At 52.6% G+C, this 13179-nt stretch overlaps 1 protein-coding gene across 1 annotated transcript; it reads left to right on the top strand.

Annotated features, from left to right (window-relative positions):
• The first annotated feature begins 8911 nt into the window (after positions 1 to 8911).
• On the top strand, positions 8912 to 11152 carry Drd5 (dopamine receptor D5). The gene has a single exon (XM_046423532.2). It carries the CDS (start codon positions 9172 to 9174, stop codon positions 10606 to 10608), a length of 1437 nt encoding a protein of 478 aa, XP_046279488.1. The 5' UTR covers positions 8912 to 9171; the 3' UTR covers positions 10609 to 11152.
• Positions 11153 to 13179: the final 2027 nt, after the last annotated feature.

Here is a 13179-nt window from a genome sequence, read left to right as displayed (position 1 = left end):
TGCAGATGGGCATCCAGGGGTCAGCTGGCTCCTGTGGTAGCTGGTGTGCACGAGGAAAGGCATCCCTGCCACAAGATGGCTCCAAATTGCTGAGCCAAACCTCCCAGCCGCTCACGTGGGCATTGGGACTCCTGTGTCTGGCCACCCAGACGGTAGAGGATCCAGTTGGAGCAGCGCTAGCTGCTGTCTTCGGTTACACAACCTTCCCCACTTCAAAGCTCTTCTGATGTCCACAGCTATGGCTGTCTATGTCTATGAGTCCTAGCTGAGTTGGCTGAGTGACCTGGTCAGGTAGACATGGCCACCCAGGCAGGACACAGGGGAACTTTGGGCCACGCCCACATAGCTAGTAAGTTGCAGCAATGGACGCTTCTGCCAGATTTTAAAACTCCGCTGCCTTTTCTTCACTCTGTCCCTCCCCAACCTCCTCTGTGGCACTGGGGATTGAACTTGGGTCATTTACCACCAAACTACATTCCCAGTCCTTTAAAAATTTATTTTACTTTATTTTTGAGACAGGGTCTCACTAAATTTTTGAGGTTCCTGCTAATTTGCCCAGGCTGGCCTTGAACTTGGGATCCTCCTGCCCCGACCTTCTGAGTCACTGAGGTCACAGGTATGGTCAGGCGCCCGGCCCTTTACCTTTCAATCAACCTTATCATCTTAGAAACAAAGTCAGCACAGTTAACCACCCCCTCTCCCCTCGGAACTGTTTCTTGGGTGTAGGTGTTCAGGAAAATCAGCTGACCCAAGATACCACTGTCGCCAGTTAGAAAATACTACACTTGGCTTAAAGTTGCCAAGCGCGTTCTCCCGCAGGGACCGGAGCCTTGCTGTGGAGGGCGTGGGCAGCAGGGGGCGCCGGTGCTCTTCCCGCCGCGCTGCCTCACGACCTTGGAGCGCAAACCAGAGACCAGGAGCCGGTGGGTGGGCCTGGGTGGGCCTGGGTAGGCCCTAGCCTTGGGAGTCACAGATGAGGGGCGCGCGCAAGAGGCCCCCTTGCACGCGCTCTCTAGGACCCCCGTGGCATGTATCACAGATGCCTGTCACCACTGCCAGATGAAGGGTGGGGGTGGGGATTCCGAGGTCTCTTATGAAGCCAAGGGCAGCTTGGATGGTCCCCATGGATGTTCCCTCTAGGGGACAGGCTTGTCACTCCCTGTGGGCTCCTTGTCCCTGTCAAGAGGCGTTGGAAGGCTCCAGGGATTGCAGGAGGTTCCAGGGGGTGTGATCGGCTGCACGGGTGGAAGTGAGTCAGGGAGGAGGCTGGGGCAGCTGCGGATGGGGGGCGCCCTTCTGCCGGGTCCCCTGGGGAATGAAAGGGCTATCAGCTCCCCCTAAGAGCACATCCTAAGGGAAGGATGGGGATGGGAAAGGAGAAGGGGCCGTGCAGTGTTTTAATCTGAAAAGTGGCTTGCTGTTTTAGTGACATTAATAACACAGGGACCACCAGGACAGTAATGCTAATTGTTCAAAAAATGTAAATCAAATCAAACCACCTAGTGAGACTCCTTCAACGGTCCTCCACTGCGTTTAGAGGACAGTACAAACTCCTGCTCAGGCTCAGTGAGTCGTTTCTGCACCTGGCCTTTGCTGCTTCATATCATGTGGCCCCCCATCCCCTGCAGCCCCTTCCCCTGCACCCTCCCTGTGCCCTGCTGCAGCCACAGGCAGCTCCCTTCTCTGCCTTCCATATGGAAGGCAAGTTTCCCCAGCTCCTCAGGACCTTTGCACGTGCCCCTCTGGGATGGGCAGCCTCCTGCTAGGACCAGCTCTTTCTCCCTCTGCAGTGAAGTCCTAACCACGTACCCAACAGAACCCCTGTTGCTGCACTTCCCCTTGGCCCTTTCCCAGTCCTGTTCTGGCCTCTGCCTCTATCTTTACCTGGGGGGTTAGGGTTAGGGTTAGCCCCCAGGAGGGGAGGGGAGGGAGGAGCTTTGCCTTCCTCTCCCAGGGCCTGCCTTGAACAGTTGCATGACCATGTGGGCTGCCTTCACGGCAGGAGAAGATGCTGGGGACACTGTGGCACTCAGGACTGCCACGTTCCTTCAGCTCGGGAGGCCTTGGCAGGCGTGTACCCTCTGATCGCCTTCAAGGCACAAGAGGGCGCTTTAAGCCTGGCCGTGAAGAGGGGCCAGCAGAACCTTGAATTTCTCCCCTCCTCTTGCTCTCAGACCTGGAAGGGAGGGGACAGCAGGACAGGTCCCACAGGAGCTCAGCAGGGGGCTCTGTTCTCCCCAGGGGTGGGCCAGCAGTCAATGGCCTCCTCCCCGGTGGAGGAAGGGGACTCTCGCTGCCATTCTGACAGCAGCAGCTGCCCCTGTGTGCCAGGTCTGCTTGATGGTCTCAGCCACGTGCGCTGGACCTCCCCGGCTGGAGAGGGTGCAGAGGAGGCATGTGAAGGTGCCAGGCTAGGGTTGGCCAGCCAGCTCCTGGAGGCAGAATGGGTTTGACATTGTGGAAGGGCTGTTTACACACTCACTCTCTCATACACACATTTGTTGGCGGGAATTGAACCCAGGGCCTTGCACCTGCTAAGCGCATGCTCTACTACTGCGCTGCGCCCCAGCCATCGTAATGCAACTCACACCCAGGAGGCAGGACGCTTCCTCCTTGGATTTCCCCTCAGAACTGAACTGCTTTGGCTGTGTGTGTGTGTGTGTGTGTGTGTGTGTGTGTGTTGTGTGAGTGGGAGGTGGTGGGGATATTGTATAGAAGCTTTAGAATTTTGTTTTTTGTTTCTATGAAGAATGTCATTGGGAATTCAATAGGGATTATGTGGAGTCTGTTGCTTTGGGTCATATGGACACTTGAACAATATTAATTCTTTTGATCCATTAGTATGTTAATTTTTTCATCAATGTTTTATGGTTTTCAATGTGTAGGCCTTTCACCTCTTTGTTAATTTATTCCTAATTAATCAGCTTTTTATGCTATCATACATGGGTTTGTTTTCTCTTTTTTTGTCTAGGTAGTTATTTGTATATAGAAATGTCAAAGATCTTTATATGTTGATTTTATATCCTGAAATTTTATGAATTCAGTTATTAGATTTAACTTTCTCTGTGTGTATGTGTATGTGTATGTGTGTGTGTGTGTGTGTGTGTACTCCTTGGGGTCTTCTTCGTATGACCACGTCACCTGCAGGTAAAAGGGATTTATTTCTTGCTTTCCAAGTGGCTCTCTTTCCCTGTCTAACTGCTCCTGATGACGACTCTTGTACTCTGTTGAATAGAAGTGGTGAGAGCATGTCCTTGCCTCGTGCTGACCTGAGGAATAAGCTTCCAGTTTCTCCCTTTGTTCACCATGTCACCGTGGGTATGACACTGACACACGTGGGCACATTCACACCACAGTGTGGGCCTGGGGCGAGTGGGTGGTGGGAGCACAAAGGGAGTGGCCCCTCCTTGGAGTCCTGGGAAGGACCGTGCGTTGGTACAAGTTGACAGGTGAGTGGGACTCCAGAAAAGAGAGGGAAGGGCATTTAGACAGGAAAGAGAGCATGCGCAGGCGCAGGGCCGGGAAGAGCTGGGCTCGGGGAAGACAGGACCCCGGGTGGTGGAGATGGGCTCTACTGAGGCGGGAAGGCTGGTGGCCAGAGGTGGGTGGGGCACATAGGTGGAGGCCAGGTGGTGAAGACCACATAAGGCATCTGGAGTTAATGAGTCTAATTCTGTTGGTTGGGTTAATAATTATTAATGTGGATCAGAATGAATCCTGGGAACACGAAGGGCAGAGCATTGGCTGGATGGGCCCCGGAAGACAGCACTGCCCAGAAGCTGCTGGAAGCTCTGGCAGCCATGCAGGCAGAAAGCAGGGAGGATCTGAGTTAGAGAGGGGCAGAGGTGACAGACAGAAGGGGTGGCTGTGGACCCACCTCGGGGTAATGGAACATCAAGGCTTCTGTTGGTTGGGGACTACGTGGCCCTATCATCAGCTCACAGTTCTTCCCGGCTCCCCTGCTCCATTGCCTGGCTTCCCTGTGGACAGAGGAGAGCTCTTGTTTACTCACGTGACCCACAAGTCTGAGGGCTGGAACAGAGTTCCCGCACTCCCTGCCTGACCAGAGGCTCTGAGTGAATTGCGGTTGGGTGGTCCTATTGGCTCCCTTCTGTGCCAGGAGAAGAGCAACTCCAGGGGGCGCTGGCCTGGGAATGAGAGAGACTTGGAGCCAACAGAACCTGATCTGCAGCTGAGGCAAAGCTTCCCAGCTCACTGTGGTAGTCAGCAAGAAATAGCTGTTTGCTGTTTTAGGCTGCTGAAATCCTGGGGCTGTTTGTTAGGTAGCATCATGGTAGCAAAACCTAACAAATACACCCACTTGGATTTCTTTTCTTTTCCCTCCCCCCTCCCTCCCCCCCCCTCTTTCTTTCCCTTTCTTTTTCTTTTCTTTCTTTCTTTTTTCTTTTTTTTTTTTGTTACCAGGGATTGAATTCAGGGGCACTCAACTACTATGCCACATCCCTAGTCCTTTTTATATTTTAGAGACAGAATCTTGCTGAGTTGTTTAGGGCCTTGCTAAGTTGCTGATCACTTTGAACTTGTGATCTTCCTGCCTCAGCTCCCGAGCTGCTGGGATTACAGGTGTGCACTACTGTGCCTGGCCACACTTGGATTTCTTAAGAGCAGCTTCTCATTTCTCCATTCTATCTCTGCATGGTGTAATAACAGTATCAGTACTGCTTTACAGATCAGGCAACTGAAGCTCTAAGAGTTCAGTAACTCTGTCAAGTTTCAGCAGCTAAAATGTCAGAGAAGGATTTGAATCCAGGACTGTCTTGGAACCCTACCCTCCTGTCTGTCTACACAGTGCTACCTCATGAATAAACCAACTTCTGGAAGAGACATATTGACTGTCAGAAGCCTTGTTGCTCCTGAGTTGGGGAGAGGAAGGATCAGGGGCTGACCTTGTTATTTGAAGAGGGGGTGTTAGAACCACCACAGTGGGTCTGGGCTCAAGGCAATGCAGATTTCTGCCCAGCTTCCATCCTTTGAAGCTGGTGCATGGGTAGGACTGGGTCTGGGGGCTCAGAGGCATCTTGTAGCCAAGGAGTGGAGCTTTTCCTGCTGTAAAGCAGAGTTGAGTCTTTTGATCTCAGCAGCAGCAGCAGCGAAATCCTGGCATTTTCCTACTGATTTTATCATTTGTCTCAGGGAAGCAAATCCCACTTAAAATATGTCTTCAGACAAAGGGAGATCAATGAGTTCAGACAGAAGACTATTTGCTGACCAGTGTAGGAAAACCGCCTTTGTGCTAAAATGTTCTACAAAAATCCTCTTAGTCCAATTTTGCAGAAACCAATGTGTGGAAGGACCATTTCCCACCCGTGTCCCCTGAGATCCGGGCTCTGCCTGGGATAAATAAAGAGGGGCTTATTAACCCTCTAGGTGGTTAGAATTCTGCCCAGGAGGCTGGCTCCTGAGGCTGGCTGGAGAGATGCCCCGGCTTCCAGCTGCTTTACCTCTGCCAGGCTCTTTAGACAACGTGGGAAAGAGCCCCGGTGAGACGGTGCAGCCAGTCCTGATGGGAAACCATGGCCCCATGACTCTGGAGCTCACTTTAGCACAGTCTCAGCAGCAGAGGGAAAATGCTGTCTCCAAGAGTGATGAGAAGCATGGTCTTTTGGATCACAGCTCTGGAAATTTGTATTACCACCCAGGCAGCTTCATGCCTCTGAGCCTCTGCTTGCACCATTCCCTCCATTACAGGATTCTCCTGTATCTCCAAGGTCTAGACAGGGGTTGTGAGTCACAGCTCAGTTCCTAGCTCCAACAGTAATGTTGTGCTAATTGGAAGAGAAAGCCCTTGCTCGGTGTACTTTATCATCTCCTGCTGGAACTTTCCTGTAACCATTATGCAAACCTACCCTGGCCACGACTTGTCATCCTGTACCCTCCCCCTATCAATGGGGCTTGTTGCATGAACGAGGGGATGGATTTCCGGGGTCAGAAGCATCTGAAGGCAAATGTAGAACTGTGTATGGAGCATGTGTGTACCTTTCTTGGCTGATTAAATCCTCTGTCCATTGATTTCACAGCACTGGGCAGATTCCCCTCCTCCGCTCATCTACCAGTGAAGATTTGTCAGGCACCCAATCTTTGTATTGGAGCAAAGAACCAAGACATGGAGACAGTTTCTTGATTCAAGGAGCAAGTGCCTGGAGGGCCAGCAGCCCTGCAGTGAGTGGTGAGATGCAGATACAGTGTCACCGAAGCTGCCATGTGAGCCAGCCCCTGCCCCCTGCTCAGCACTCCTGCTTGGTCCAGAAGAGGTGATTGCCATAAATCCCAGAGGACGCAGAGCCCGATCCCTGTGGCAGTCTCCAAGCAGTGTCGTGTCCAGCACTGAGAGGTAATTTCCAAACCCAAGCTCTTTGCTTGCTTCTGTGGGTGCAGTGGGGCTTCCTGCTCCTGGTCCCTCCTGCTCTCCTATCTACCTCTCCCATGCTCCCATAGCCTCACCTCTTTCACAGTCTTCCCTGGAAAAACACTGTCCCACTTTTTGACCCTTTCCTCACCTCACTGTCTCTACTGTGAAGATACACAGGGTCTTTTCCTTCTGGGACCCTTCTTTCCTCCTCTAGCCTCCAATAAAGCATCAACTCTGGGACTTGTCCACACAAAAGCCAGGGGAGAATCCTCCCTGGAGAGCAGCCAGGGGCAAGGTGTGGCACAGGTGTCGAGCAGGGAAGGAGGGAAGCTCAGAACACCTGTGATAGGGTCTGTTAGTCTCATCACATTCACCACTTCAACTACCACCATTCCCCATTTCCAGATGAGAAAACTGAGGCCAGGAGAGACCACATCATGTTCCCAGGACCCCAAAGCTGGGAAGTACCTGTTCTTCCTGCCTGCCATATCTTTCCTTCTCTGTCTTCTTCTTTGCCTACTTCACCTGTGATGCAAATGCAAAGAGAAACTACTCCAGGGAGGTTTTCACCAAACATCTTGTCTTGGCTGGCCCCCTCCTAGTGTGCCCTTATTTAACACTTTAAACTTGCTCCATAGCAGGCATCACAGTTGAAATTGTATGTTTCCTTGGATGATCCTTAGGTTAACATCTATCTTTAGCATCAGATTGCAAACTTCTAGAGGAAAGGAAAGTCATATCTATACCTCTCTCTGTATATACCCAGTGTGTAAATGGCATCTGAAATATAGTAAGTGCTCAATAAATATGTGCTGAATGCAAGAATGAATAGCCAAACTTCAAACCCCTGTCTCAAAAGTCCCAGTTCATCTCCTGCACCACAAGTTAGTGTTGTTCAGGAAGACAGAGGGGAAGCAGGTCATTTCAGGTTCTGGAATAACCACCCAGCCCATTTGGGGAAGTGCAAGTGAGTGATCAATTTTGCTTCTACTGCTGGTGCTGTCTCCACTGCAGGCTGCATGTGGAGCAGTGGCAGGAGAGAAGCAAGGGTGGTGGGAAAGGCATGGGCAGGATGTTGGAAAGATCTTGCATGCCTGGCCGGGGCTGGGACTCTCAGGGACACGGTCACAGCCAGGTTTTAGAAACAGCACCCTACCTGTGGTTCAGTGGTGGGTGGTCAGAGAATCAGGGCTGGAGGCTAAGATGGTGTCATTGTAATACAGGGCACAGAAGTCCCAGTCCTGCACAGGCGGCAATGCTAGAGAGGAGAGACCGGAGGAAGCATGGCTCTCCAGTTTCAGTTCAGTCACCCTGACAGCTGTCTTGCCGTGTCCAGCTGCAGGAAGCACTGAGAGGGAGGGGGGCTGCGGTGTTCAAGGCTGAGAATCTGGGGCACCTGCAGGTGCTGGTCCAGTGGCAGAGGGGGCAGCGGCAGGTGTGGTGGGAGGGAGGGGATGAGAAGCTCCTGTCCTGCTTGCAGACCTCACATGCTGCAGGTGTGTGTCCCAGGAGCAGGCTGCTCCCATCCACCTCCCTCCCTGCAGCTCAGCTGAGCTCACACCAGCAGCCAGACTGGAGTGGTTCCCAGTGGGACTTGTCCTCTGGGAGGTGCTCTGAGGGCTCCGAAGTCTGCTGTCTCTCTTCACTCTTCCTCCACCTGCTTTCCCCAACTGCTTAGACTTTGAAACACCTTTCCAGGACTCAGTTTCCTTTCCTGAAAAAACGCTGAGATTTTTTTTTTTAATCTATCCCTCCCAAGATTAAAACAAGAAGAGAATGTGAAAGTGCCCTCAGGAGGCAGCTCCAGCCTTTGGGGAGGGTCCTCCCCTCCCTTTTCTTCTGAGTTCAGTTAAAATTATTTTTTAAAGGAAAAATCACTCACAGGTTGGAAGTGGTGGGGAAAGGGCCTCCCTTCAAGGGGTCAGGGAAGCAATTTCGGAGGAGCAGGGTGGTCCAGGAGATGCTGTAGGAACTGGTGCCTTTTTCTGGATGGTGTCCCTGAGTCCTGACACGTGCAGAGATGTAGGAATAATTCTCTCACGTTTGCTGATGAAGAAACCAAGGCCAGGTGAAGTTAGATGGGGCGCTCAAGGTGGTGCAGCCAGGAATAAGTCTGGATTTGGGGCTCAGGTCAGTGAGAAATCCAACGCGGCCTTCTTCACCCTACAAAGCTTCCCCATCCCCCCACCCAGCTTCCCAAACTTGGCCAGGGCTGGGACCGCAGGCTGGGCCAGGCCAGGCACCTTCCCTGGCTCCGGCGAGGGTCTGGCACTGGCGCACCTCTCAGAGTGTGGGCTGCCCCTGGGCTCCGGCAGACGGAGCGAAGAGAATTAGAAAGCTAGGGCCCAGGTGGGGCGGGAGCGGGGAAAGGAGCGCGCGGCGAAGGGCGGGAGCGCGGGACCCGGAGCTCCGCGGGACGGCGGGCGGCAGAGCTCCTGCGCTCTCCCTGCGCCCGCGGCTCCCGGCCCCCGCCCCTCGGTGGCGGCTCGCTCATCCCTTCCCCGGCTCCGAACCAGACACGGCCGCTGTTGCCACCGCCACCCGGCGCGCTGTAGGCTCTTGGAAACAGCCCTTGCCGCCCGCGGGCACCAGACGCTTGCTGCCCCAGCTCCGGGACTGGAGGGCTCAAGGCGTCCACCGCTCCGGGTCCCGGCGCAGTGCACGGTGAGCGCTCCTCGGGGCTCAGGGGTCTCTGGGCTGCGGGTCCTGGGGCACCCCTTGGGGTGCCCGATGGGGCCTCCTGGGGGACACAGGGCTGAAGTTGTAACCACGCTTAGCTTGCCGCTGTCCCCAAGCCAGACATGCTGCCTCCTGGGCGCAATGGCACCGCGTACTGGGCTCGGTTCAGGCTGCAGCAGCAACTGGTTCAGGGGGGTGCCTTGGGCGGCTCAGCTGGGGCCGCGCCCCTGGGACCATTGCAGGTGGTCACCGCCGGCCTCCTGACACTCCTCATTGTCTGGACCCTGTTTGGCAACGTGCTGGTCTGCGCCGCCATCGTGCGCAGTCGCCACCTGCGTGCGAAGATGACCAACGTTTTCATCGTGTCTCTGGCAGTGTCCGACCTCTTCGTGGCACTGCTGGTCATGCCCTGGAAGGCAGTCGCCGAGGTGGCTGGTTACTGGCCTTTTGGGGCATTCTGCGACGTCTGGGTGGCCTTTGACATCATGTGCTCTACGGCCTCCATCCTGAACTTGTGCATCATCAGTGTGGACCGCTACTGGGCCATCTCTAGGCCCTTCCGCTATGAGCGCAAGATGACCCAGACCGTGGCTTTAGTCATAGTGGGTCTGGCTTGGACCTTGTCCATCCTCATCTCCTTCATTCCAGTCCAGTTCAACTGGCACAGAGACAAGTCGGGCTCCCAGGGCCAGGAGGACCTTCCATCCAACCTGGCCAATGGGACGCCCTGGGAGGAAGCCGGGGAGCCCAATGCGAGGGCAGAGAACTGTGACTCCAGCCTGAACCGAACCTACGCCATCTCCTCCTCACTCATCAGCTTCTACATCCCTGTGGCCATCATGATTGTGACCTACACGCGCATCTACCGTATCGCGCAGGTGCAGATCCGCAGGATCTCCTCCTTGGAGAGGGCCGCGGAGCATGCGCAGAGCTGCAGGAGCAGAGCCCCAGGAGAACCCGACACCAACCTGCGGGCTTCCATCAAGAAGGAGACCAAGGTCCTCAAGACCCTGTCTGTGATCATGGGGGTGTTCGTGTGCTGCTGGCTGCCCTTCTTCATCCTCAACTGCATGGTTCCCTTTTGCAACGGGGACCAGCAGGCCGGCTTCCCCTGTGTCAGCGAGACCACCTTCGATGTCTTTGTCTGGTTCGGCTGGGCCAACTCCTCACTCAACCCTATTATCTATGCCTTCAACGCTGACTTCCGGAAGGTGTTTGCACAGCTGCTGGGGTGCAGTCACCTCTGCTCCCGCACGCGTGTGGAGACGGTGAACATCAGCAATGAGCTCATCTCCTACAACCAAGACACGGTCTTCCACAAGGAGACTGTAGGGCCCTATATCCATATGATTCCCAATGCGGTGGCGCCCGGAGACAGGCAGGTGGACAACGAGGAGAAGGAGGAGGAGGGCCCTTTAGATCACTTATCTGGGACCTTTCAGACGCCCCCAGCTGGTGATCCTGCTGCCGAATCTGTCTGTGATCTGGACTGCGAGGGGGAGATTTCATTAGGCAAAATAACACCTTTCACCCCAAATGGATTGCCTGAAACTGCATAAGAAGTGCCCCACAGACCTCTGTGAGCATACACTCTTGCTCATCATGTACACATTCTCAGCGCTGCTGGGTTCTTCACTGTTCTGTCTCTGTGTGCACATGCTTAGAAGCTCTGCCCTATTGATTCTTATCTGAAAGTGTTGGCAGAAGCAGTGGGAATAATCTGGGTCAAATAGATCCAGCCTAGCACAGATGGACCAGAGGTCCTAGAAGAAAATGGGGAGCTGGTCCTTTAACGATACACTCTCCCTTCCCCTTTCAAACAAAGAACTTGTTCAGTGATTATTTGGTTGGCTGAGTTTTAAACACATGTTCAGGGTGTGAGTGGTGATGCTGGGGTGCAGTGGGGTGTCTGCGTCTTGCTTCTCTGATCCTATGCTCCTGCAGGGTCTTTACTGAGGCCTCAGTGCTTCTGGTGTCTGATAAACACAAGGCATGTGTACGGTGGGGTGAATCCTGCTGCTTGGCAAGGCTGGTTTTCAGGACTGCCCCTGGAGATGCCATGGCATGCCCCCCCCAGAATTGGGATTTGAGTACACCCTTAAAAAGCACCAAAAATGTTTGCTGGGTGTAGAAGCGTGTATTTATTTTGACCTTAAATGAACACACAGGACAAGGGACCTTGAAGAGCTTCCGATTTCTTTTTGTTAGATGAACACGTTCCAAGTATGTATTGAAGGCTGGTTTCATAGCTACGGCATTAGATATGTGGACTTCTTAAGCCTGGGGCTCTGATTTTTTTTTCTCACTTGGCATTTTCTATTTAAAAGAACATAAGACAATTCTCCTGATTCCTAGATGGTGGCTGTCAGTTCACTGAAGGGGTCATCCGGGATAACAGCACTATTTTCCTCCATCTCTAATCTAGGGTGTGTTTTAAAAAGACGCGGCTTTTGGTACACTGTTTTCTGAAGGGCTTTGAGTGGTGTGAGTCAATACACTTTGAAAAAGAAATCCCACTGTTAAACAGACACGTTTACTTGCAGACGATAGTAAATAAGAGGATGCATTTTAACTGAGATGACATTGCAATGAATTTGAAATTGGAAAATCTGCAGGTTGAATTGCTCAGTAAAAGAGCTCAACTCACACCAATCTCTGCACTTCCCCCTGCAATGTGCAGAGCCAAGGCTTCTTACTCCAGCCCCGCTGCAGTGGAGGGCGTGTTATTGCCATTAGACTAAATGTAAAAACTGCTGATGGGAGCAAATGGAATGGGAATGGGTAGCTTCTCACAAGTCCTGGCTTTGAAGCAGCCTTGTCAAGGGCAGTTTGATCTGTTCTGGTCCCCTCAAGGATAATTTTGTTGTTGGTCTTCTGTGTCACCGTGTCTTGTTCACTGCAGAATGTGCAGTGCCTGGCGCATAATGCTTAATAAATATTTGTTGAATGAATAACTATTTCTGGAACAGTGCGATGGAAAGCAAAATCCCATTTGGCACATTCATTTCATATTTGATTTCATAAAACTGATACTGGAATCTGAAATCTGTTTGTTTTTTTGACATTTTATGAACAAATAGCTAAGCAAAACATCAGGGCCAGTGAATAGAACGCTGCTTTAGGATTAGGAAATGACTGTGTGACCTTGAGTGAGTCTGCTAAGCTCTCTGGGCCTCACTTTCTGTGTACCAGGGAGGCCTCTATGAGATCACCATGCTCTATGATGCTAATGTTCATGGGCAGGGTCTGTAGTGAAATAAACCCAGTAAACTCATATTCAGTGCCTGTTTACAGGGGGCCTTAGAGCATTTCCTAAGCATTACGAGTCCCCAAGTGGGGGAGGATTCTGCCTTGTTTCCCAGCATCTTTGACTTTGTGAATCCTCATTTGGTAGAATTCTGTCACTCTTTCTCTGGAGTCTGCAGTTCCAGGGAACACAGTTTAAAAACACCTATCTGGAATTGTCTAACATGCAGCCATTCTATTCTAAAGGAAAGATTGTCATGAACAGAATCTTTCAGGGCAAATGCCATTCTAGGCCCCTGTTTAAGTAAGTTCTGTGTTGGGGAAAATGCACCACGTGAGGACGTTGGAATTCCCTCTGTAAATATCATCCTCACGTCCTGTAATTATTTACATCTCCTGGATGCGTGCACTGCCTTGAATGCTGGACAGGCCTCTCATCAATCTCTCTGCATCTGGGAACTTGTGGGGAGCCACACCAATGAATCCAAGCTGCTGGATCCTGGGCGTGTTGTACTGCGCTCTACTGACCACCATGCGCAGCATCAGGCACCAGGAGATGGAGCCAGCAGGGTGGTCAGATGCTTTTGTGTGAAGGGTGGCCAGGGAGGCCTCTCGGAGGGAATGGTAAAGGAAGTTGGGGTAAAGTCGGGGTTGGGCAGTGGCGGTGTCTGGGAGGCAGAGCAAGGCAGGAGAGGAAGGCGGTGCCAAGGCTGGAACTGGCTTGTGTTTTGCACAGCCCGAGAAGAGGAGGGTGATCAGAGTGGCGGTGAAGAGGGGAGTGTGCTGGGTTAACACAAATGACAGCAATAGGGACACTCACTCTGCACAGGCCCCACACATGCATTGATTTATTTGACCCTCATGACCCCATGCAGCAGTTTTGT

This window comes from Marmota monax, unplaced genomic scaffold (assembly GCF_021218885.2).
Source record: "Marmota monax isolate L192 unplaced genomic scaffold, Marmota_monax_Labrador192_F-V1.1 WCK01_AAM20220418_F8-fsc00009, whole genome shotgun sequence".
In the NCBI taxonomy this organism is placed as follows: Eukaryota; Metazoa; Chordata; class Mammalia; order Rodentia; family Sciuridae; genus Marmota; species Marmota monax.
The sequence above is the reverse complement of the archived record's forward strand: the minus strand, read 5'-3'. Positions and strand labels throughout refer to the sequence as shown.

Excerpts from the sequence above, each read along its gene's own strand:
- Drd5 (XM_046423532.2), top strand. The coding sequence starts at position 9,172 with ATGCTGCCTCCTGGGCGCAATGGCACCGCGTACTGGGCTCGGTTCAGG.